This window comes from Anabrus simplex, chromosome 1, assembly GCF_040414725.1.
Source record: "Anabrus simplex isolate iqAnaSimp1 chromosome 1, ASM4041472v1, whole genome shotgun sequence".
In the NCBI taxonomy this organism is placed as follows: Eukaryota; Metazoa; Arthropoda; class Insecta; order Orthoptera; family Tettigoniidae; genus Anabrus; species Anabrus simplex.
In genome coordinates, this window is record NC_090265.1 from 137,603,276 (window position 1) to 137,630,447 (window position 27,172).

Consider the following 27,172-nt stretch of genomic DNA (forward strand, 5'->3'; position numbering starts at 1 on the left):
GGAGGCAGTTAAGTAAATTAATTAAATAAACAAATAAATAAATAAATAAATATGGTGATTGGAAACTTTTATTTATGGCTAAATTATATTAATCGTAAGACACTAAACAGATTAGAATTATTGGCAATGTCTGAAGTGGGTAATTAACCTCAGCTAACAAAGGAGGAAGATTTGCAGAATGAGGAATCACTAGTAGTGGTTATAGGATTGAGATAATATGAGGTTTGGTTATGTTTCCTCTGTATACATGCAGAACTGGTTCTCTTCAGGTTACTTCTTTTCAAATGTCATTTTGTTGCTATTATTCTTTCCAGAATGTGGTGTTTATAATGTATATATATATTATTATTTATTTTTTGGCCCTTTGCTATCACTATGTAATTTTTGAGAAATATACAGGTCACGATTGTATTATTGAAAATATTATTAGGAAGTCGTAAAGATGTTAATGATTCCCAATTTTGTTCTCATACCTGAAAGTCAGCATCAGTTGAAAAATCTGATATGCAGTATAAGACTTAAACTGAGGTTTGATGAAATTGCTTTATATTGTTCCTGTGTATTTCGGTTGAAAATGGACTGAATTCTGGTTAATACCCATGAAGAAATGTTCACATAGCTTTCTTTCTTCTTTTTAATAATTTTTGGGGCAGCAGTTTACCTGGTGGTAAACCAGTTTTATGCATCCTGCAGCATTTACTAAAATTCTGAAATACATCGATCCTTCTCCTTAAACCGGGTTACCGGTAATATAACAAGATTAACGAGATGTGTGATTGTGTGGTACAAGACAGCAGGAATCATGAGCGCCACTATTAATTCAGTATTGGACCCCAAATGAACCCGTAAAAAGAGCACAGATACTTAGAACAGGTACCTTACAATAGGAGGTGCACAGACAGACAAGGAACAGGTATTGTGGGATATGTCTGCTGCATGTCATGCTTCGCAGTAGTTCATTCAGCACTGACATGGTTGGAGATATAATAGTGGACAGCGCTCGAGGGTAAGGAGATTCAAATCACACGCAAGTTGTTCTTTTTCTTTTTACTGCTAGTTGCATGGGATGTGGCAAGGTTGCATTCTTAGTAGTTTCCACAGACTGATTTGTTCATGTGGCACTGTAAAGGGCAGTTGGTATCGTGGCATAGGGTATGGAGCTGGATTGGACAAGGATGAGCAGGACATACGGCAACCAGTTAGCTACGTTGTACATGTTTCAAGCTTCATAGGACACAGGTAGAACAATGTGTGCTCCATTGTAACGATAACAACATGCAGTGGCAGGTAGGTTTGTAGCTCCGTGAACTCCCCTCCCAAGAGGAAACTCTCAACACATCACAACACATAGCTTATTCACTGCCTCATGATGTATTCCAGCTATGAGTGTGTGGATATGTTGCTCATCTATGGAGAAGCTAGACAGAATGCATAGGGCACAACATCTGTATCAAGAATGTTATGTGGATATACAACAACCAACAGGCATGATATTTTGTGGTGTGGAAAGATGTCTGGAGGTTACTGCGTCCCTGGGAAGGACATGGCCTGTTCGAGATCATCTCATGACGTCTGCTCACAATGAAAAGGTTGTGTTGGACACAATCCGGCATAACCCTCACACTAGAACATCAGCCAGGCGTCCATTATGTGGATCAATCAGTCAATACTGATCTGCATTTAGGGCAGTCGCCCAGGTGGCAGATTCCCTATCTGTTGTTTTCCTAGCCTTTTCTTAAATGTTTTCAAAGAAATTGGAAATTTATTGAACATCTCCCTTGGTAAGTTATTCCAATCCCTAACTCCCCTTCCTATAAATGAATATTTGCCCCAATTTGTCCTCATGAATTCCAACTTTATCTTAATGTCGTGTCGAAAGAGAACTGCTTTATTTATATTGCACACCCAGCGGTTTCACCCGTACTATCTGCATTAACACCAGGAGTTTCATGGACATTGTTTCAAAGCCTAGATGGTGTTCGGTCAATAGAACCTACAGCATGTGGACACTGATCCTGCCTTTTTAGCGACCATCGTATTTATGGACAAAGCCTGATCCCACAACAGTGGAACCATTAATTGCCATAATATGCACTACTGGAGCGTGAATACAGTAAAACCTCATTAGGACATTTTGGCAGGGGACAACACAAAAAGAACGTGTTAAGCGAGAAAACATTACTGAATATATGAATAAAAACTATCCAACAAGGATATGGAAACATTAGATACTAGTTGTTTTGACATGAGGGTATTTTACGTTGTGTGCAGCATCCGCGGGTACGGTGGAAACTGTATTGACCATTTCTGAAGATGAGAGGAAAGTATTAAAAGGTGTGAAAAACACCAAACAACAAATATGAACATGAGCACGGGGGCCAATAAAAATATCAGTATTATTGCAGATCATACTCTTTCTAAAACAAATGTTCGTAGAAGCCTTTTATTTTCTGGTCCCACTCTTATACAATGAATTTGAGGTTACACTTGACCATGTGCGACCAGGAGGAATGACTGGGCCGCCATTTTGAATAAACTTCGACCAGCTCGAAGGTGCAAGTTCAACATTTGCGATCTCTGCGTGCTTTAAGATGTGGACACCAGCCCACTTTCTGACAGGTTTTAATTTTGTCTTCATTGGTAAGGAATTTTACGACCTTTTCCATATTCATAACTAGCCTATGTCTCATGCTAGTCAATGTCACACGATTATGTTCCTAATCCAGATATAGGTTATTGTATCACACGACAAATATTTGCTACACTTCACTGTACTACTGAACACAAAATAAATGTCTAACTTCAGAATGGAATGCTAAATACAAACACAAATAGGCTGTCTGTGTTATTCAGCAATCTTTCTGCTAACTGGCAAGCAAAACTGAACATTCCTGAGGTTAAAGGCTTGCTCCACAAAGGTGTAACTTACCCTGTGAAGTTCAGGAATTCAAGGCCTTTTCCCGCAATCACGTAACTGTGGCGATGGCTCTTACCTGAGTTGGAAATTGCGTTTCTTTCACAAGGGATGGCAAACATTTTCAGGGCTAGGAAAAATGTGATCGTACTAAGCGGTAATAGCAAAAATTTGTGACATGATGAGGGAAATATTTTTATATAGATTTAATACAATGCGAGTCGGAACTTTGAATTTACGGCTTGCTAAGTAGGAAAACGTGTTAATGAGGAACGCACTAACAAGGTTTCACTGTAGTCCCTTACAACAGGCAGCCTTTCAGGTACAGTGGGGAGTGAACATGGTGAGGCATCGTGGGTGATCACCTCATTTGTCCCCATTTCTTTGAGGGCCATATGACAGGAGAACGCTATCTGTGGTTTCTCCAAAATGAACTACCACCATTGTTGGAACATTTGCCACTCCTTGACCACTGCAGGATGTGGTTGCAACATGATGAAACTTCACTGCACATGGATGTGGCTGTCCAGAACCATCTCCATGCGATGTATCCTGGTAATGGATAGGAAGGGATTTTTTCCTGTGGGGTCATATACAACAACTGGTGTATCTATGGGAGCCGGCCAGTTCTAATCACCTCAGACTTCTCATCACCAGTGCATGCTGATCCGTTATGCCAGAGATGTTACTACATGCCAGATGGTCCTTAAATCACGCACAACTCTGTATCAACCATGGAGGTTGTCATTTCGAGCAGGTGCTGTGTTAAATGATGTAGGTTCCAGTATTCGGGAGATAGTAGGTTCGAATCCCACTGTCGGCAGCCCTGAAGATGGTTTTCCGTGGTTTCCCATTTTCACACCAGGCAAATGCTGGGGCTGTACTTTAATTAAGGCCACGGCCGCTTCCTACCCAGTCCTAGCCCTTTCCTGTCCCATCGTCGCCATAAGACCTATCTGTGTCGGTGCGACGCAAAAAAAAAAAAAGATGTAGGTAACTGAAATCCTGTCGCATGTTTTGTAGCTTCTTTCATACCTTATGCAACAATACCAATGGCCCTTTTCAGGGTCAAATAAACAAATCAGCGTGTGGAAGGTATTAAGTATGCAACTTTACCAAATCCCAGGCAATTGGCACAAAAAAGAGAAGGGGGGATTCACACCTCTGTAGCCTCAAGCACTGTCCACTGTCACATCTCTGACTGCATCCCTGCCAAGTGCCAACTGAACTATTGTGAGGAATGACATGCAGCTGGCAGTTCCTGGTCTATGTCTGCACCTCGTCCGTAACAGTATTGCAGCAAATCAAAGTGAAGTCTCGAGAGTCTGGTAAAAGTTCATTCTTACCTGCCATTGCATGTTGTTATCGTTCCAGTGGAGCACATTTTACCCTACCTGTGTTCTACAAAGCTTGGAACACATACGACGTCGCTAACTGGTTGCCTGTGTCCTAGCCACAGACCATCACCTTTTCATCCTCGTCCGACCCAGCTCCATACCCCATGCCATGATACCAGCAGCCCTTTACAGGGCCACATAAATAAATCAGTCTGTGGAAACTATTAAATATGCAACCTTCACACATCCCAGACAAATTGCAGTAAAAATAAAATAAAAATGTACTTGCGTGGGACTTGAATCTTTATACCCTTGAGCACTGTCTACTGTTACATCTCCAACTGCACCCCTGCCAGGTGAGCTATTGTGAGGCTTAATATGAAGCAGGCAGTTCCCAGCTTCATTTGTTCCTGGTCTCTGTCTGCACCTCCTTTTGTAAGGTATGTGTTCTTCGTATCTGTATTCGTTTTACGGATTCATTCAGGGTCCATAATTAATTAATAGTGGCACTGCTGTCTGCTTTATTCCTGCTGTCTTCTAGTCTATAATCACGCTTCTCATTGTATTGCCCCAGTTTTGCAAGAGGGACTAACGTATTTCAGAATTGTAGTAAGTGCGGTTATTTGCATAAAACTAGATCACAATGGGTGGTATTATATACAGCATTTCAAGTTGTTTTTAATTAAATTTTCTGTGAAACATGTAATACTAAGGTACATACACTTGCATCAAAAAGTTTAAACATTGTGTGAGTTGGCTGTGCGGTCAGCTGTGAGCTTTCATTCAGGAGATAGTGAGTTTGAATCCCACTGTCAGCAGCCCTAAAGATAGTTTTCCGTGGTTTCCCCATTTTCACACAGAGCAAATACTGAGGCTGTACCGTAATTAAGGTCATAGCTGATATCTTCCTACTCCTAGCCCTTTCCTATCCCTCAATCACCTAAAACCTTTGATATGTTAGTGCAATGTTAAACAGGTAGCAAAAAGAAAAGAATTAAACTCACCTTAAGAAAACTCCAGTTCTTGTTGTTTATTAGGGAGCAGATGAATGCTATATTTTAAAAATCAGAATACCAACATATGCATCCATTATACACAAACTGGCATACTATAAATCAGTTCATGCTTTGAATAATTGGAAAACAATGTCTTTCAGAGCTACATTTTTTGAACTCTGTGCTCATCCATGTGTCTCCTTTTTGTTCTGATTACTGCTCAACAAATACATCTTCTGGTTCGTTTTTCCATCACATCGATGGTTATAGTAACCCATGCCTGTAAAAGGCATTGTCAGAGATCTTCACATCTGTTCATGGAAGGACAGGTGATAAATCAGATGACTAAGGGGGCAGACCATTACTTGTAGAAGTCTGGATAATTCTTTGTTTAGTATAGCAACATAACAGATTCCAGGCTGATGCTTGGTGCACACAGGCTGGAGATTATATTGCACGTATCACTCTCCAGTTACCTACACAAATAATTAACCTTTTCCGCTGATGAATTCTCAGACAGCCTGGTGCGACCCCAGTGCTGGATTATTTCAGCCAACAACCTCATCAGAAATTATCACCGATTTGAACATAAAATACAAGCACTAACTACAGAATAATATTTTGGGACAATATTTTAACTTGCCAGTTTGTTCCTACACTGTTGGTTGAAGACAGTTCATATTTGGGATCCAGGGTTCGGTTCCACACGGGGTGGCAAAAATTTCATCCATTAGGATTGCTTAGAAATTGATTAGAAATTTTCATTTGCATTATGGGCTATACCTACTACAGTATATGTACGCACAATACCAAACCATACACATGATTAACAGCAGAAAGATTAAATTAAACAGACAATGTTAATCAAAGTAGAGCGGAACTTGCCATGAACTTAACATCGTCGGTCTCTTTATAAAATCTGTGCGCTTCGTCCGTTACCTTCGCCGACATCTCTTCATTTACAAATACCTTGAAATAATCCATTTCAGGGAATTCAGAGGTCAAATTATTATTTGAAATAGCTAGGTTTGGCACTCGAAATGCATGCGCCTTTGGCGTAAACTCATCGTCCAACCATGTTGACAGGCCTAGGTCAGTGTAATTTCTTCCTTTCTCTGGCAGCAAATCATCACCTCTATCAACATTATTATCACTCCCTATCACTTCACTAATATTCTTAATATCTCTGTCATCACTGTCGAAATCCACATGGACGCACCTTACGTTTATAACCGGCAGCCATCATTCAAACTCGATGTTTACAACTATGACAAAAGAAAAACGTTTTCCTGCAGAACTACTCACTGAAATAATATAAACTACTTAGTTTAAAGTGCGAATAATAGATGGCAGAAGCATATAACACAGTTATACCGCAGATGGAGTATATTTGACCGCAACACTTGTAGTGCAAAGTCCAGCTTGAGTATTCTCAATCGCAGCACTGGCGGGCCATTTCAGGCAGATTGAGTCTGCTCAATTGCAGCAGTGAAAAGGTTAAATGTTTTATTGTGTAATAGATCAGAATGGACAGATACTTGCAGCAGGAATTGATCAGAAATGCAATAAACCTCAATTATTGGTTTCAAGAATATATAGACAATTTCAGAGGTGAGTTTAAACTTTTTGCTGAAATGAAATTAAATTTCATAAAATGAACTTCATTGTAAAGCCTGTATTGTCTTAAGTATACTTAGAAGGTTAAGTCAAATGTTCCACCTTTACAATACCAAGATTCTTTATTATCTAATTATTTACAAATCATTTTTAAAAATATGACAGGACATGTTTCGTCTAACTTGTAGACATCATCAGCCACAAGAGTCTTTAAGAGAAAGCAACAAGGACAAAGCAACACATTAAAATAATTCGGGTGGCTGAATACGTCAATTAAAATGGTGAAGAGTGTTCAGGATTGTTCAGAGCACAACACTTAAAAATATATTGTTGGCATTTAAATTAAAATTGTCGATATGGGATGATTCAGTAAAGCTTGGCGTTAAAATTCTTCTTTTTGAAGGTGCTGTGTTGACATGCAATATTCTGTTGTGTCGGTGAAAGTTTGATAATGTGGTTCACAATGTTAAATCCAGTAGCATAAAAATGATGTGTAAGGAATCCAGTGAGCGGATGTTAAGGTCGTCTTATTGACATGATGTTGACATTTCTTGCTGAGAAGTTAGGTGGAATATTTGAACATGATGACGTGTGTAGAATGTGTGGAATGTGTGGAATGTGCACTTCTCAGCAAAAAATGTCAACATCATGCCAATAAGACGACCTTAACATCCGCTCACTGGATTCCTTACACATCGTTTTTATGCTACTGGATTTAACATTGTGCACCACATTATCAAACTTTCACCGACACAACAGAATATTGTATGTCAACACAGCACCTTCAAAAAGAAGAATTTTAACGCCAAGCTTTACTGAATCATCCCATATGGACAATTTTAATTTTTATGCCAACAATATATTTTTAAGTGTTGTGCTCTGAACAATCCTGAGCATTCTTGACCATTTTAATTGACGTATTCGGCTACCCGAATTATTTTAATGTGTTGCTTTGTCCTTGTCCTTGTTGCTTTCTCTTAAAGACTCTTGCGCTGATGATGTCTACAAGTTAGACAAAACATGTCCCATCATATTTTTAAAAATGATTTGTAAATAATTAGATAATAAAGAATCTTGGTATTGTAAAGGTGGAATGAAATTAAATGACGTATGGTTTTTAGTGCCGGGAGTATCCGAGGACAAGTTCGGCTCGCCAAATGCAGGTCTTTTGATTTGACTCCCGTAGGCGACCTGTGCGTCGTGATGAGGATGAAATGATGATGAAGACGACACATACACTCAGCCCCCGTGCCAGAGAAATTAACCAATTATGATTAAATTTCCTGACCCTGCTGGGAATCGAACCTGGGACCCCTGTGACCAAAGGCCAACACGCTAACCATTTAGCCATGGAGCTAGACAACTTTTTGTTGCTAGTGTACATCTCACACTACATTTTCTATGACATGTATTACCGTTAGCATTTTCACAGTGTTCAAGTGTGAGGATAGATCTAGTAGTATTAATTATTATACTGTATATGTCTGTATTATTTATGTAATGTTACAGGCCTATGGAGATTCTTGAACATCTACTTCTCTGCAATAGCAGTGATTTTCCTGGGGGTGATGCTGTTTCACCTGGGGTTGTTTCATTGATGGGTGTGCTAGGTGTCCTGGAAATTCACACATCACCTGAAATGAAAGCAAATTTTGAACTTTTATTGGAAGAATTGTGTAGCCCTGAACAAAGCATGGATCAGCTTCTCCAAGGAGAGGCTTTACTGGAGCCCTCATTTCTACAAGATGTTGGTCACAAACTGCAGACAGTGGGAGATGTATATCGTGCTATTATTGAACTAATTCAAATTCTCACAGTTGCTGAAAGTTCTGAAGATGAAGACATCATCAAGCAAAGCATATCACAAATGCCTAAATTACATCCAGCACTTGCATGTTTGTATGGCAGCAATACAGGAAACAGTGTAGTGACGCAAAGCCTGAAGCAGATGATGGCTGTCAGGTAAGAAAGTGTTACTTCTTTGTTCACTATTAAAGTAGACACTGTAGCATTCCATACAATTGTGAGACTGATCTGTGCCAGATTGTTGATTTGCAGTTTAACTAAAAAGTTTCCTTACTGACCAATTTGTTAAGAATCTCTATAGAATTCAATGTAGTTTTGTATATATTTAAATAACTTTATACTAGGATACGACATAAACATTACAGTCTTGTGCGAATTAATCGGAACGTGGCAGTAAAGTACACATTTTTCATTATTTTTCATTTATTTACATAATACATACCTTGAATACCTTCTGTAGGTAATATGGCACTGGCATTGATTCGATAAGCTTTGAGCACATATTTTTCCATTCATTATCATGAAACCACACTTCAAGTAGAGACTCTATCATGCATACTTTCGTGGAACAGTCAAGTTTTGCATGTCTCCTTTTGCAAATAGCCCACAAGTTTTCTATGGACTTTATATCAGGGGAGTTTGCTGTCCACTGTAAAACACAAATACTGTTCTCGCTGAATTTTTTCACTTGAGTATGGCAAGGAGCCAGATCCTCCTGGAAAATTCCGTCACCATCTGGAAACCTCTTCTGCAGTTCAGGAACAACTCTTCTTTGCAGTATTTGGATGTACTGGTCAGATTTTATCATCCCTTCAACTGGTACTAAGGGTCCCAATTCTTCATGTGTGAAACATCCCCAAAACATCTTCTGCACGGAGTGTTTCATAGTCTGTTGCAAATGATGTGAAGTTGTTGCCTCTTTATTTGCTTGGCACACATATTAAACCCGAAAATAACTCATCAGAGAAAAAAAAAGAACTGTCTTTCTAGTGTTTCATTATCCAATCCTGATGACTGTGTGCCCACAAAAGACGTTCCTTGCACATTTCTCCTGTTAGAAGGTGTTTTTTTTTCCACAGGTTTGCATGCTTTCAATCCAGCTAACAGAAGTCTACGGCAAACATTAGAAATGTGCAGATTCACTCCCCTTTCCTCCAATCAATGCAGGGGCTGTACCTTAATTAAGGCCATGGCCGCTTCCTTCCAACTCCTAGGCCTTTCCTATCCCATCATCGCCATAAGACCTATCTGTGTCGGTGCGACGTAAAGCCACTAGCAAAAAAATTAGCTTTCCTCCAATCCACATGCCAAGTTCACAGCAGCTAGCCTAGGGTTTATTGTACTTCTGCTGAGGAGAAACGTGTAAAACAGAGTATCAGTAGTGAAGTGAATGCTTTGGTATTTGCAGATGATGTGGTGATTTGGGAGAAAGGGAGAAAAGGAAGTACAAAGGAGACTGGACATTTGGAATGAAAATCTGAAGGAGTTTGGAATGCTAATTAGTAAAAGGAAAACTGTAGTCATGCACGGTGGGAAGGAGGAAAAGAGAAGCCAAGTGAACATAGTCGGAGAGTGGTTAGAGAATGCAGTACAGTTTACATAGCTAGGTAGTATTATTAATGGAAGTAATGAGAAATCAACCCTGAAATTAATAACAGACTAAGTAAAGGTACATTTTATCATCAAGTCAGAGAGCTTTTATGGGATGACAAAATACCCAAGAGAACGAAATTAACATTATATAAACAGTATTTCATACCAATTGTAACATACGGACTAGAAACGCTGGTAACTAATAAGAGACAAGATAGTAAGATCCAAGCAGCAGAAATGACATTTTTAAGAACTTTGGTTAAAAAGACAAGAAGAGATAGAATTCAAAATATTAAAATCAGAGAAGTACTAAATATAGAACTGTTAGTACAGAAGATACAAAAAGCAGGACTGAGATGGTTCGGACATGTAAAAAGAATGGGAAAGGAACAGGTAGCAAGAAGGGAATTGGAAAGAGAAGTTAAGGGAAAGAGATCAGTTGGAAGACCAAGAAGAAGGTGGATGGATCAGATTTGGAAGGACATTAGAGAAACTGGATTGGATGTGATGGAAGTAATGGAGCAGAAAAAGTGGAAGGACAGAACTGAGTTGAGGAGGCTTGTTAACCACACCCAGGCAACTGGAGTGAGACGACGACGATGATGATGATGATACTGTCATCGGTTGGCACTGATTTCTTCTTCCTGCCACAGTTCCCCGTTTTCATCGGTGAAATTGATCCTGTTTATTTGTACCACTGAACAATTCTATTTAAAGTGCCTACATCAAATTTAGTAGCTAACTCTCTTTGTGTCGTAGAAGTATTTTGAGATAATGCTAATCGCACTACACTTCCTGGGAGTCTTATCCATTGAAGAAATAGGTATTACTACCACCCAAAAATCGTCCAGAGTGACTCACTTCAAAATAAATATCGCTTTAAACCACAACAATCGCCACACAAGTTAAACGACACTGAATACTGTGCAAATAATGCGTGGAGAGTGCGGGAACTAAGAATAAGTCATATGTAGCACACTGGCGCTAACCTTTGGATAAATAATTAAAAAATTCCATTGTTCCGATTAATTCACACAGGACTGTAGAATTATGGGATTATAAGAAATAGAATTATTAGTGCAGTCCTGAACGACTGGCTATCCTCCTAGACAGCAAAGGCACTTCAGCTGTACGACTACTCCTTTCTCTTCCCCCAGCACTATGTCACCACTGTCACTTTCTTAAATTTTCCCAATATCCCTCGCATCACTTCCATAACTTTTAATATCTGATTCCAACTTAATTTCTTCCAAAAACGTAAGAATTTTCTTCTAGCGCATGCGATGGTTGCACGTAGAAGGCATGAGATACAGCTTTGTGTGAAGTGTTTACTTCCTTGATAAAAAAGAGAAACATATTTGTTCTCCCACAATCTAGATATAAACAATGATACTGTATAGTTGAAAATATGATCATCATATCATAACACTGTACAAGGTTGTTCCAAGTAAATGGAGTTACTTCAATGGCAGCGTTGAGAGCACAACATTCAAATCAATTAACTCGATCACAGTGTTGGCGTACAACTTAGTGCGGATTGAGTGAACTTTATTGTAGCTGTGAAGCAGTTACTACAATATTTAATAATCTGTTGTTTACTTTGAGCATTGCTCTTCGAAGCAAATAATACAGTATTAATCTTGTATCTGATTCATTTCGCTGTAGAGTCAGTGTAAGAAATGAAATTAGTTTCTTTTCTTCCTCTTTATTTTGAATTTGACAGAAATATTAAATAATTTAACCTACAAAAGAGAAGGACAGTTATTTGCCTACTTCACGCCATTCACATAGATTTTTTTTCTTGCTTGTGACAAAGGACAGAAGAGAAAATCAAGTCTAAAAGGAAGTAGGGGAAAGGAGAAAACTATTAAAGGTGATAAAAACAAGGACATAATCAGTTTTTTGACAAAATATTAGAAGAAATGACTCCGGAGAAAGACCAAGAAAAAAAATACATGGGTAACATAAAGAGTAAGAAGAACTGAGAGCTGCTAGAAATAGAAAAAAGCAGTTGCACTGACAAGGCATTGCCTTTATTACATGATTGATTGACCTTATGAAAGACCTCTTTGACTACCATTAGCACACAAATAACAATGAAAGATGAAAAACGTTTTTGTCACACTCAGACCACCAGTTGTCACAGACTCCAGATAAGTGTCATATCTAGAGTTCCTTTATAATTGTGGGCAATTAAAGCATGTTTACAGTATCTCTGACAAAGCTCTAGAGTAGGAGTTTACATGATATATCGAGTGACCATGCAGGACACAAAGATCCTGTACTTTCAAACTGCCAGTTGTCTCTAAAAAGTATGAGTCTTTGCCATCAGCTTGTAGACTTGTAAAATGAATAGGCCTGTCTTTTATTCTTTGAAGCATACATGATTTTGATTCACACAGCTCCTAGAGATCAAGATATTATACATACTGCCTCCTTGTGCAATTGTCTTGTGACTAGTTCTGCATATTTTGACTGTTCTACACTATGTTATGTTATACATTATTGTCAAATGTACGAAGATGATTGGCTTTAAATTCTGCATACTCATATACAAATATAAACATTCTGCAGTTAATCCCAGCCATTTCTGGGGTTGCTAGGGCCACACAGGCTCATTCTGGTCTTGACCAGAGGTTTAACCCCTCGTGCGTGACATTGTTAAACTCCAGGCTGCACCAACAGCGTAGCTTTTGTTTCTAGCCTACTCTCAATGTTGAGTGCGGTATCATGTGAATTTCGCTATAATTTCCTAACGAGCAGGCAAAAAATATTTTTTTTTAAACGCACAATAACATTACATAAATTATAAACGTCTGCTAACCTGATTATCCATGGACAGTTGCACGTCAGTAATGTGACTTTGTGTAGTAGTCACCCCATGCGTTTGTATTTCTTGGCATATTATCATGAATTATGTGATCAGTGTCAGGGAGTTACGGCGAACTCATCCTTTATGTTGCTCTCACACTCTTAACCCTTCTGTATGAATCAAATAAGGGGTGTGACGATGGTAGAATTATTTGAGAAGTAAGACCTAAAATTTAGTTTCTGTAGTATTCCCATTAACATGAAGGAGGCTAAGGTAACATACATCTCATTTATCATTAACTGGAATCAATTCCCTTACCCTACATTGAAATGGAAATAACATTCCTTGGGACTTCATGTAACCCTAAGTGTAGTGATATGTTTCTGTTTCACTCAGCTGGACAAGTTCAAGTGAAAAAGAAACGTTTGGAAGACTTTACCGATTGCACGACATTTAACCTTGGGGTTTAAAGACCTTAAAAATGTTATTTCTTATGTATTTATCTATGTCATCTCTGTAAAAAATACACCAACACATCTAGCACGAATAATGTCAGAAACAACAGTATATTCTGTATCATTTCAGCCTCATCACGGTCTAATTCGGCAATATCAACAGCGCTGTCATCAGATTCATCGATAAAATTATAACTACTATCCTCATAATCACTAACACACTTGTTTAACATGCCTTCTATAGCATCGCTAAATAAAATATACTTGTTTACCGACACCATTCCGAGAAAAGTATACGAGTGAATAGTCGATGAATTTTACACATCGATAACTTGGCGAAAAATCGTTAACATGGATCAATAGATACATGAAGCGAAAGAATGAAGCTTTATCTAGATGGCTGTGAAGAGACTTCGGGCATAGTTTGAAAGAAACTCACGAGATGGAACGACAATGCAGATGCGGTGCAATGCGTGTCTGACACGTCACTCCACATCAGCAGACGGCTACTGCATGACGTGCTACATGTCGCTTCAGGCTGTCAGGTTAATTACTTTCCCTGTCATTATTAACGAGTAAATTGGCTATTTTTGCGCCGCCAACAACTCCGCCAGGACCTGCCATGTTTACAAACAAACTTGAAGTGCTTATTACCATGTTTGAATATTATTTTCTACTGAAAATGGATCAAATTAGGGCTGAAACGTGTATAAATTTTTAAAATCTTCAAAGTCAAAACAATTTATTGTATTGTAATGAAGTAAAATTTTGTAATAAATTGTTATACAAATAAGTTACCTGTCAATACAGAAACCATAAAATTTATATCTTGTGGTAAACTTGAAACATGTATGCAGAGTTTTTTAAAATAAATGACTTGCAAATGTATGTGACATCTCTTGGCAATAATAGATAGCATGAAGTATAGCTGAAAGTTGCCTCTACCTGCCATCTTACAATAAAGCAAGTAACTATTATGAAATCCACATAGCAGTTGTTTCAAATGTCATGGCCAACCATTGCACTGTACACGTTGTGATCGCAGCAGACCATTTGGTGCACTGTTGCGCCGCACACGCTACGGGGGGGGGGTTACGGACGAATACCTTGGCTCTTACCACGTGATTTATGAGATGAAAATCTTGACCTAGGATCGACTGGAATTTGTACCTCAGCCTTCCAGGTTGGACACCAGCAGCTAATCCACTGAAAGAATCCATAACTCCACTCGTTTACCAATATATAAATGTAAATTCGGGTCCTCATCCCAAGATGGTGTAGCTCTTCTAAGGCACATCCCCAATGGGGGTGAGCTGTATGTACCTTTTTAACTACATACCAGTCCTCCTGCCAATCTTAAATTTCTGGCAGTACCGAGAATCAAACTCAGGCCTCCAAAGGAAGCAGCCAGTGGCACTAACCGTTGCAGTAGGAAGGTGGACATATAAATGCTTAACCCGTTTCCCATTATAGACAAAGATTTTTCACCAAGCAGAAAAGCCCACTGAGTGTTATGAACAGAGATTCTTCACAAATTGTTTTGATCTTACATCTGGTATTTTACTAAATGTTTTGAGTTAAAAAAAGGTTTTGAATTACTATTAAATTGTATATTTCCTTTACCCGTTGTATGATATGCTTTAAAAAGGAGGCTGACACTCACTACACAACGTGAACTGCTTGACATGCCTTTACTTGTTGAAAGTTTGTCTCGATTTCTTTTGTTACACTAGCTGAAGTGTGACAGTGTCAGTCTGTGCACAAATTAGGAACTACTGGTGGCATTTTCTTGCAACTGAGTTTTTCTTGGAAAGAAAAAGAAACAAAAATCTAACTATATAACACCTTTATTTAAATATCGACATAATATTTAAGTCTGTAATTTTCCAGGTACATAGAGGAAAGATTCACAATCGCTTTGGTTTATTTTCATATAAAGGTATCACAAGAAATGGTAAAGATCCAATGTTTTTTTCCAAATTAAATTTGCAAAGTTAAAGCGCAAGGAACTCTAAAGGCTACTGAACAACATCCTAGTGTCAGCGGGATATTTAAAAGGCCAACAGTGGCAGAGTTAAAGCCTGTAGATACTGCTGTCTTGTGAATTGCATGAATTGCAATAATCTAGAACTCAAAGACAAAATCAAAAGTATATAATTTATTCCTGCAGGTTTTGTTTTAATAAAACCCCATGGCACTACAGCCCTTGAAGGGCCTTGGCCTATCAAGCGACCGCTGCTCAGCCCGAAGGCCTGCCGATTACGAGGTGTTGTGTGGTCAGCACGACGAATCCTCTCGGCTATTATTCTCGGCTTTCGATACTGGGGCCGCTATCTTACCGTCAGATAGCTCCTCAATTCTAATCACGTAGGCTGAGTGGACCTCGAACCAGCCCTCAGGTCCAGGTAAAAATCCCTGACCTGGCCGGGAATCGAACCTGGGGCCTCTGGGTAAGAGGTAGGCATGCTACCCCTACACCATGGGGCCGGCGGTTTTGTGTTCATGAAATCGATAATTGATTAGAATGCTGGCCCCTGTTCCAAGGGGTCATTGGTTCCATTACCGGCTGGGTGAGTTTCTTTAAACCTTCATTGGTTATTTCCTCTGGCTGAGGGACTGTGTGTTTATGCCCTCTTCAGTGTTAGATTTTATCCGCTTAAATAACCAGGGTGTCACTAGAGCCTCGCCAGAGGCCACACTCCATCATGTATTATTGTTGATTAAAAACATATTTATGTAAACATGCTCATCTAAGGTGTGCGCAGGATTTTCATAATGGGGGTTCATATTATGGTTTTGCAAATCTCAGTCATATGTTCTTAATAAACAAATCAATCAATCAATCAATCAATCAGTCAATCAGTTACTACTGATCTGCATTTAGGGCAGTCGCTTAGGTGGCAGATTTCCTATCTGTTGTTTTCCTAGCATTTTCTTAAATGATCGCGAAGAAATTGGAAAATTATGAACATTTCCCTTGGTAAGTTATTCCAATCCCCAACTCCCCTTCCTATAAACAAATATTTGCCCCAATTTGTCCTCTTGAATTCCAACTTTATCTTCATATTGTGATCTTTCCTACTTTTAAAAGACACCACTCAAACTTATTCGTCTACTGATGTCCTCCCACGCCATCTCTCCACTGACAGCTTGGAATATACCACTTACATGTTATAATTCTCATATTTTGGTCCGTGTGTTTAAACTCCACTCGGAGTTATTTACTACATTCTTCATCGTTATCCTGACATTTGAACTGTTTAACACCTGATAAATTTTCTCTAACACCCTCAACCATCAAAAGGCCCCGCTTTACTTGTTTCAACGTAACAATTTATTGTAAACCTCATTTGAAGTGAGCAACGGAAATGTCTCTTTACTAGCTTTAATATGTATTAATACACCATTTGGAATTATCAACTACATTTTTTGTTATTATTGTGACATTCGATCTGTTTAGGATCCAAAAGTTTCCTCTAACACCCTCAACCTCCACAGGACGCCACTTTACAAAATTTACGTTCTTACAAAACTACCAGTATACAATTTGTTACCAATTTTTAACAAGGACATTCAAGAAAGTGTATAAATTTACGACTATTTGTATATTAGACTTTATTAAGGCTTCATTTTAAGAATATCATAACTATTGTCAACCATTTCACTCACCATTTGAAGCATATTTCCAACATCATCTTCACATTTACATGTAATTTAATTACAATCAGGTACCTGATTAATCTTTCAGATTGAGATTAAGGCTGAAGATGCCCTTAATTAAAGGGCGAAACATGTCCCTATAATTTTATTTACAGATTTAATTCTTTATTAAAATATATTTTTATGTATTGAATAGGTGGAATAATTAAACTTTAATATTTATTTGACATACCACTTAATCGAGCAGCTCGTCTCCTTTCTCCCAAGTCTTCCCAGCCCAAACTTTGCAACCTTTTTGTAACGCTACTCTTTTGTTGGAAATCAACCAGAACAAATCGCGCTGCTTTTCTTTGGATTTTTTCCAGTTCTTGAATCAAGTAATCCTGGTGAGGGTCCCATACTCGGAACCATACTCTAGTTGGGGTCTTACCAGAGACTTATATGCCCTCTCCTTTACATCCTTACTACAACCGCTAAATACCCTCATAACCATGTGCAGAGATCTGTACCCTTTATTAACAATCATCTTTATGTGATTACCCCAATGAAGGTCTTTTCTTATATTAACACCTAGGTACTTACAAATCAAATCAAAATCTCTTTATTTGCAAATGAGGTGTCTACCTCAGTGGCAAATGGTACACTAAAATACATTATTGTCAAGCACTAAATTTTAAATTAACAAGAGAAGAAGAAAATTTTTCTAGAATTCAATAATATACAATTTATGCTAACATTTTTTCTATTAAACAAACAATAAATTTACAGTATATTGTTTACAAAATTATACTTATAATATCTCCTATACTTACATAGTCAACTCGTATACAGTATGTTGAATTACTTCAAATAATACTATACAACTGGTATAAGATTAAAATTTACATTGCATTTATTTATTTATTTATTTATTTATTTATTTATTTATTTATTTATTTATTTATTTATTTATTTATTTATTTATTTATTTATTTATTTATTTATTTATTTTTTACCCATTTTGGAACCTAAGTAGCATAACGACCTGCTGCGTCTTAACCAGAGCCCCTTTTGCCACCAGTTTTCACAGTTCCTGAAGGGCCTTCACAGCTACCGTAGCGGTCCCAGGACCCTCAAAGTCCCCACTGTACTTCACCCCAGGGGATGGAATTAATTTTTTTCACACACAATTTTTATTTACAATAGCCTGCACTGGTCGAATGCCCTCTAACATTTCATTTATTTTCTCGGTTGCTGTTTGTTCTCTTCTTGAATATCTGTACAGATTTTGGAAAAGGATCAAACACTACCCCTGGTAAACTGTTCCACTCATTCACTCCCTTTCCAATGAATGAAAATTTACCCCAAATGCTTCTGCTAAAATTTTATACTTGTGGTCAGTTCTGCCGATATAATTATTTTCCAACTGAAGCCTCTCACGGATTTCTCCCCATGCTTCTTCTCCTGTATAGGCTCTATATAATCCTTTAAGTCTAGTTTTCTCCCTTCTTTCTTAATGTTTCCCATCCAAGTTCCTTTAACATTTCTGATACACTACTTTTCCTCATGAAATCCCCTGTTACAAATCTTGCTGCTTTCCTCTGCACACTATTTATTTCTTTTATTAGGTATTCTTGGTGAGGATCCCAAACACTGTTAGCATATTCCAATAATGGATGAACCATACTTAAGTAACTTTTTTCTTTTCTTTTAATTCTTTGTTGCATCCTTTAAGTAGCCTCATTATAACATGTAACGATCTGTATGCTTTCCCAACAATGTCATCAACATGACCCTTCCAGTGGAAATTACTTTCAAGTCTCACACCTAAGTATTTGCACTTGCCATTATTAAATGAAAAGCGCACAATGTGCAAAAACAGTTTTTGTACAGATGGTCAACTAATCTAATGCCATTCTTATTATTGAGGTTGTCCTCATTTTGCAGTTTTGTGCGTGGTATCTTTCACAATGATCGTTGCACAGGTTACATATACAGTCTTCGTTCGGCTGGTGGAAGTTTTTGGTTTGGCAGAATCTGTGGTGAAACCCATGAGTGGCGTAACGTGTAATTACATGCCGTAGCTTGTAATTTGCTTGCTTCCACTCTTCCATCATTATAGCGTCCGTGGAATAGAAGTCGGACCAAATAGCATTCCTTTTCTCGTTTAAAGTTTGGCGTGCATTCTCGTAGGGCTTGGTGTTTGGTAGACAAAACTGTGTTTTGATATCGTCAATGAAGTAGTCCTCCTTAGTTAGAACATATATTAACCTTGAAGGGGCTGACTTCCCAATGCCTAGTATTCTCTTAAGATATCGGGCCATGACTTTTTCTATTGTCATCAGGTCGCTGAGTGTGAGCTTTTCCCAGGTGATGCTAATCCCATAGGTTGCTATTGGTGATATGGCTGTCCTGAACAGTAGCATTGCTGTACTCAGTGATATTTGTTGAGGTTGTTGAATGTTGTAGATGGCTTTTATTGCTGCGGCTGCTCTTTCTTTGACGTGGATATTGTAGGATGTTAGAGTAGTTTGGAGGGTGACTCCAAGGTACTTGAATTTTGGCACTACTTCCAGAGGTATGTTGTGCATGGTTATTGTATTTTTAGGTGCATGTTTTCCTCCTTTCCTAAAGGTCATTTGTTTAGTTTTGTTGTGGTTTATTTGTAAACTGTTTCTTTCTGCCCATGATGTGAGCCTATTGAGGACCTCTTTTAGCTCTTCTATGTTTTCTGAGCCTATTGCCATATCATCTGCGTAAAGTATAAGCAATGCTGAGGTATCTGTGATTATTTCTCTGATGTCAGCTGTCATGATGTTGAATAAAATTGGGCTGATTGGGTCACCTTGTAGGACTCCGTTTGTTTGGGTTACGTTTCTGGATAGGGTTATGTTGTCTGATATTTGGACATAGTTATATTTGAGGGTATTCGAGATTATGATTGCTATCGGATGTGTAGCCCCTATTAGGTAATTGAGTTTCCAGATGAGTGTTGCTCTATCAACAAGGTCAAAAGCCTTACGATAGTCTACGAAGACTACAAAATATTTCTTTCCTGGATGCCTCAATGTATCTTGGACTTGTTCTATTAGGTATTTTACGGCATGTAGTGTGCTTCTTCCCTTTCGGAAGCCGAATTGATTTTCTGGTATCTGGGAGTCTATTTCTTCTGCAAGCCTGATTGTTAAGATTTTCATGAAGATTTTGAATGATGTATTTTCGAGGGCTATACCTCGATATGAATCAGGATTGTCAGTTTCTCCTTTCTTGAACATCATTTTGATTGTTGACAATCTCCATTGCTCTGGGATTTCCCCAGTGTGCATGCATGTGTTGAATAGTTCTACCCAGTAGTCTAGCATGACAGGTAGAGAGTCTTTCAGGTGTTCTGTGCAAATGCTGTCTGGGCCGGGGGCCTTTCCATTTTTTGCTGCTGTTATTGTATTATATATTTCCTGCCTCGTTATGGGGATGTGATTTCCCGTCATTGTTACTGGAGTTAATTCAAAAGCTGTTGATCGGTGTTGGAGGTTGAGAATGCTTTTGAAATGGGTTTCCCATGACTCCATTGAGATATTATTTGATGCTGAAGTTTTTGGTTTCCTAAGCACTAGGAATGGGTCATTTTGGGCGTTTGCAGCAAGTCTCCTGGCATCTTCCTCAATGTACTCCGTTCTTGTTTTCTTGATTAGTGATTTATATTTCCTTCTTTGTTCAGCGTATTGGCCCAGATGACTCGGGTTCGATGTGTTCTTCGCTCGATGTAGTGCCAGGAGGGTCTTTTTCCGTTCATTGTAACAGTCTTTATTGAACCATGGCTGTGATCTCCTTACTTTCGTGTGAGTTTGGCATGATTGAAGGGTTCTTGTACACATTTCCACTGTTTCAGTTAGTTCATGTCGTTGAACTAATAGCCTTGCTTTATCTATCTCATCACCGATATATGTTAGTTTCTCTGGATCTAATTTCCTGGATATTTTCTTCCTTGGTTGTATTGGCAATTGATCTTTATGAGTAATTTCAAAGACTGTCGAGATTGGTATATGTTTCCTAATCGGGGCTATGGCTGAAGTCCATAATGCTTTTTGACTGAATATTTTAATGTCTGTACCTCTGTAAAAGACTAAATCTATGGCACTGCTTCCATTCGAGGCTATATACGTTTTCATGTAGGGACTGTTAACAAGGACATAGCCGGCTTCTTCCAGAGCCTCTTTAATCAATTCTGTTCTGACGGTTGGTTTGTCTATTCTTGCATTTAGGTCGCCTGCGAAGATTACTCTATCATCTGTTTGCATTTGTGACAAGGCCTCTGTTATTCTTTCGATTGTGTCCTCTGTTGACATATGTGGTTGAACATACATGCCGATGATTGATAGTAGGCTGGTCTTTATGGTAATTGTGTTTTCTTCTTTTATTATTTGCTTTATTTTCCCTAAGTTTGGTTTGAGAAAGATGGAGACCCCTCCTGATGGTCTTCCTGTGGTCTGATGGGCGAATGAATGAATTCCGTAATATCCTTGAATGTTAAAATCCTGTGTTAAGAATGTTTCTGTCAGTATAATGGCGTTGTAGTAGCTTAATGTCTCTATTGGAAAGAGAGGCAGAGCGTTTATGTCTTCAATGTTCCATAGGAGCATATGTGTATGTTTATTGTAGTTCTCCTCCTTCAGCACGGTTTGCTCTCCGAAAACAAAATCTTCTTACGGTTGTTCTATTTGGCCAGAATTCCGGTCGTACAGCATCTTCAAGGAATTTAAATGGGAAACCTATTTTGAAGGCCTTGTTTCCACTTCGTGTGTGAAGTTCTTCGCAATGGATATTATCTTTAATTCCATTTTTCTCTAGGTACTTCTTAACCTTCTCCTCTGTTGCGTTTCCTTTCAGATTGCCTAGGTAAAGCCATGCCATTTTGTCAGCAGCTTGTAGATCATCTTCTTGAACCCCTGTCCCTCTGATGGTTTGTGTGTTTTTTTTTATTTGTTACAGTTGTCCATTCTGTTTCTCCTCTATAGTTATGATCGTTATCCCTTCCATGTGTTTTGTTATTGAGTACTTCATTATCCTTGTGAGTAAGCACTGCATTCCTATTCAGGGTCTGCATTACTTTTTCTTCAATAATTATATTTATTTTATTCGTTATGAAGTCCATCATATATCTTATGGTTTCTTTTAAATCCGCTAGATCCGTAGTTTCATTATTCACGGCTTTCTTTTGCTGAATGAACTGGGTTGTCCGTTCAAGTAAATGCGAGCTTTGCATTCCGCCGTCAGATGGTAGAAGTTGGTTATTGTTGCTGTTAGTAGGTTCTTGGTTGTGGCCGGGAGATGAAGCTATTTGTTCCGAGGTCGAGCTACCTTCTCCTGCTTGGGTGTGGCCGCTAGATGGAAGTAGCTGCCAGTTGGAGTTACTTGCAGTATATTCAAAGTAGATTCAAATTCAGTTTTAAAGCTCCTGTTTGTAAATGTTGTAACAGTTGATTTACTTCCATTAAACTTCATATTATTTTCTTCAACCCATTGTTGGATACTCTCAAGGTCCCTTTATTTCCCTATAAACAATTATGTCATCTGCATACAATCTTATTTTTGATGTTATATTGTTCCCTAAATCATTTGTGTATATTAAGAAAAGCAACGGACCGATTATACTACCCTGTGCAATGCCCTTCCAAACTTCCTTTTTCTGTGATATATTATTTTCTACTTTGGCTCTCTGAACCCTTGAATTTAGAAATGTTCTTATCCAACGTATAACCCTTACGTCCAATCCTATTCCCTCCAATTTCTTTAATAATATTCCATGTTCCACTCTATCAAAGGCTTTGGAAAGATCTATGGCTATGCAATCTGCCTGGCCTCTTGAATCCAACTGATCTGATATGTCCTGCTGAAATCCCACCAGTTGTGCCTCACAAGAAAATTTCTTTCCACATCCATACTGGCTCCTCATGAACCAATTTTTATCATCACATATCCCTCTGATGTACTTTGCTATTAAACTCTCCAGTATTTTACAAACTATACTGGTCAGGCTGATTGATCTATAGCTCTCTGGTTTCCTTTAATCACCCTTTCCTTTATAAATTGGTATTATTATAGATTCCTTCCATTCTTTTGGTATTACACTATTATTTATGACATAGTCAAAGAGAAATTTTAAATGAGGCACTGTGTACCACCCCATTGTCTTTAATACCTCCCCAGTAATTTGATAACTTCCTGCTGCTTTTCCTTGCTGAAGCAGTTGAATTTCTCTGAAAATATCTTCATTTGTGAATGAGAAGCGTCTTATTTCCCTATGTGTTTCTCTATCATCTGTTACGGTTTCCAACTCTTGACAATCTTCTACTGAATCTCTGAATTCCCTACTAAATAGATTTGCTTTCTCAGCATCTGTTAAATAGTGTTCACTCCCTTCTCCCACCATTGTAGGAATTTGGATTCCTTTTCCTTTTTGATTCCTAATATATACGAATACACCGGGCGAGTTGGCCGTGCGGGTAGGAGCACACAGCTGTGAGCTTGCATCCGAGAGATAGTGGGTTTGAGCCCCACTGTCGGCAGCCCTGAAGATGGTTTTCCGTGGTTTCCCATTTTCACACCAGGCAAATGCCGGGGCTGTACCTTAATTAAGGCCACGGCCGTTTCCTTCCAATTCCCAGGCCTTTCCTATCCCATCGTCTCCATAAGACACATCTGTGTCGGTGCGACGTAAATGAATACAGCCTTCTCCATTTCCCTTTGTGCTCATTACCCTCTTGAAGTATGCCATTCATATATTTCTGTTTTGCTTCCCTTTTCACTCTATTCAGTTCCCTCATTAGCTGTTTTCTAGTTTCTCTATTGTCCCTACCTCTTTGATTTTCCTGTTTACTGTTCTACATTTTCTTTTTAATTTTCTTATTTCCCTTGTATAATAAACAGGGTCTGAGGTCATTTTACCCTTCTTAACAAGTACAAATCTCTTCTCTCCTTCCCAAATGATTCCTTTAAATTTAGCCCAAAGTGTATCCACATTACTCCCTTCACTTATCCAACAACTGAATTGTGATTTAAGGTAAGTCCCAAATTCATCAACTTCAGTTTTTCTGTATGATTTCTGTCTTGTGTGACCCTCTTATTAAACATTTTTGGTACAAGTCCTACATCCATTATTACAGCCTTAAGGTCACCTATTCCTTCAATTACCTCAGTTTTATCAACAATTTCCCATGGTTTAACCAAGAATACATCTAGCAAGTTATTGAGACAAGTCAGTTCTTGTACTACTTGTGTAAATCCTCCCTCCCAAATTAACTTATTTGCCAGTTTCTGTTCATGGGCTTCACTTGCAGCTCCATTCCATTCAACTTCAGGCAAGTTTAGATCTCCCCCAATTATTACCATATCATTATTATTGTTTTTATGAGTATAATCTATTATTTTCTCAAATATTTCCATGTCTTTTCCTCTCCTACAGGCCTATATGTTCCTATAATTTCCACCTCCTTTATATTATCACAAACTAATTTTATCCCTAATACTTCATCCCTTTCATCGGTAAACCATTCATGTGAACAATAAGTTTCCTTCACCAGAATAAACACACCCCCCTCCCTTTTTATCCCCTCGGTCTCTACGATAGACTGTATACCCTTCTGGAAATACTTCTCTATTATCCATCCCTTCTCTCAACCACGATTCCACTCCTATCACCACATCGGTCTCATAAGATTCCATCAATGTACCGAATTTTAATTGTTTATTTACTACACTCTGACAGTTTACCAAGAGCAATCTCAGAACCCCCTTCCTCCCTAAAACGTGACTGTTGCAATTGAGTAACATTTGACTCATGAGTTGAGAACGTCCCCGGCACCCAGATCTTTGTACATAGATCTTGATTTAAGGATCTGGGTTTTCTGGCAAGTTTCCCTGTATATGCCAGTTTAGTGGTATGGGTTTTCTTAAGTGCAGATTAATTTGCAAATCTCTGTTGATAATTGTAGCAATTTGTCTACAGAGAGTTGCTTTTCCATTACCATTCAGATGTAACCCATGCCTAGTGAACATCTGCCTGCCAAGGCCTAAAGTATCTACTACATAGACATTTCTAAAACTCTTACATAATCTCTTGATTTTTATATGTACATCATGTACAGCTTTGTTCACACACGAGTCCTCTAAATGGGACATACCTTGGTAGCACATTAACTACAATTACTTTCGAGTCAGGTAGTTTGGAAATCTTACCTCTGAGGATCGTAATTAGTTCCTCGCCTTCATTTGCAGCAATGTCATTTGTACCACTCACAATCACCACATAATTGTTCTTCTCTAACACAGGATCACAACTTGAAAGGACGTCTTCAGTTTTGGCACCTGGTTTTATTAGTCCTAAAACCTCAATTGCTGGATTCTGCAGCTCATCCTTGATGCCTTCTGCCATACCCCGCCCTTGACTGTCTGTGTAGAGATGAATTTTTGGCGATTTTGACTTTCGGTTGGTTTTCTTCTTCTGGAACTTGTTGCAATGACTGAAATCTATTTTGGCACTGCAAAGAGTTTTTTCCCGGTTTTAAGTTGTACATAGTTTTTCCCTGATCCCCATAAGGAACTTTCACCCCATCAATGCAGTAATTAAAACTGAGAGAACTTTTCCTATTTGTGAAATTCACAACCTGACTATTAACCCCATTTATCATCATACCATTGCCCACCGTCCATCTCACAACACAATTTTTTTTTTTTTTTTGCTAGGGGCTTTACGTCGCACTGACACAGATAGGTCTTATGGCGACGATGGGATGGGAAAGGCCTAGGAGTTGGAAGGAAGCGGCCGTGGTCTTAATTAAGGCACAGCCCCAGCATTTGCCTGGTGTGAAAATGGGACACCACGGAAAACCATCTTCAGGGCTGCCGATAGCGGGATTCGAACCTACTATCTCCCGGATGCAAGCTCACAGCCGCGTACCTCTACACGCACGGCCAACTCGCCCGGTCACAACACTATCGAGGTCACCCTGCAGCCGCTAACAATCTTGTAACTTATTTATTACTCTGTACAGAATAACATCATATGCAAACAGCCTTATCTCTGATTCCACTTCTTTACACATATCATTGATATATATAAGAAAACATAAAGGTCCAATAATACAGCCTTGAGGAATTCCCCTCCTAATTATTACAGGGTCAGATAAAGCTGTGCCTACTCTAATTCTCTGAGTTCTGTTTCTAGAAATATAGCCACCCATTGAGTCACTCTTTTTTCTAGTCCAATAGCACTCATTTTTGCCAGTAGTCTTCCATGATCTACGCTATCAAATGCCTTAGATGGGGTCAATCGCAATACAGTCCATTTGGTCTCCTGAATCCAGGATATCTGCTATATCTTGTTGAAATCCTACAAGCTGAGCTTCAGTGGAATAACCTTTCCTAAACCCAAACTGACTTCTGTCAAACCAGTTATTAATTTTGTAAACATGTCTTATATAATCAGAAATAATGCTTTCCCAAAGCTTACATGTATGCATGTCAAACTGACTGGCCTGTAATTTTCAGCTTTATGTCTATCACCCTTTCCTTTATACACAGGGGCTACTATAGCAACTCTCCATTCATTTGGTATAGCTCCTTCAACCAAACAATAATCAAGTAAGTACTTCAGATATGGTACTACAGTTGAACCTGCTTTATACGTAACTCTGTTCTACGTAATTCGTATTTGTACGTAATTTCCTTTACGTCCCGGCAAAATATAATTTAAAAGCGTGTTAATTAAACGTTATTTATACGTAATCCGTTTATACGTAATTCGCTTTTATACGTATTAAGTGTCAGTGAAATATAACTGAGTTTTGCGTAATTGTAAAGAGAACGTGCTTTTTTTTAAAGAAACTACTGTATTTACGAAGTTTCCTCTTTGCCGGCGTAGGCGGAAGTAGAGCGATCGGGTTTCGGTGCTGAAACAGAACACAGAGTTTCGCCGGGTGACATGTTGACCCTTACTTACTGGCGGC

The 27,172-nt window shown here is 38.5% G+C and overlaps 1 protein-coding gene across 1 annotated transcript in view; it reads left to right on the forward strand.

Moving 5' to 3' along the window:
* The window catches only part of Nup160 (nuclear pore complex protein Nup160), a 358,544-nt gene that overhangs the window by 196,472 nt on the left and 134,900 nt on the right, over window positions 1–27,172 (forward strand). Inside the window, exons 10-11 of the mRNA XM_068225252.1 lie at window positions 8,373–8,825; window positions 22,158–22,240. Coding sequence (XP_068081353.1) covers window positions 8,373–8,825; window positions 22,158–22,240 — 536 coding nt within the window. The remainder of the gene's footprint in view (window positions 1–8,372; window positions 8,826–22,157; window positions 22,241–27,172) is intronic.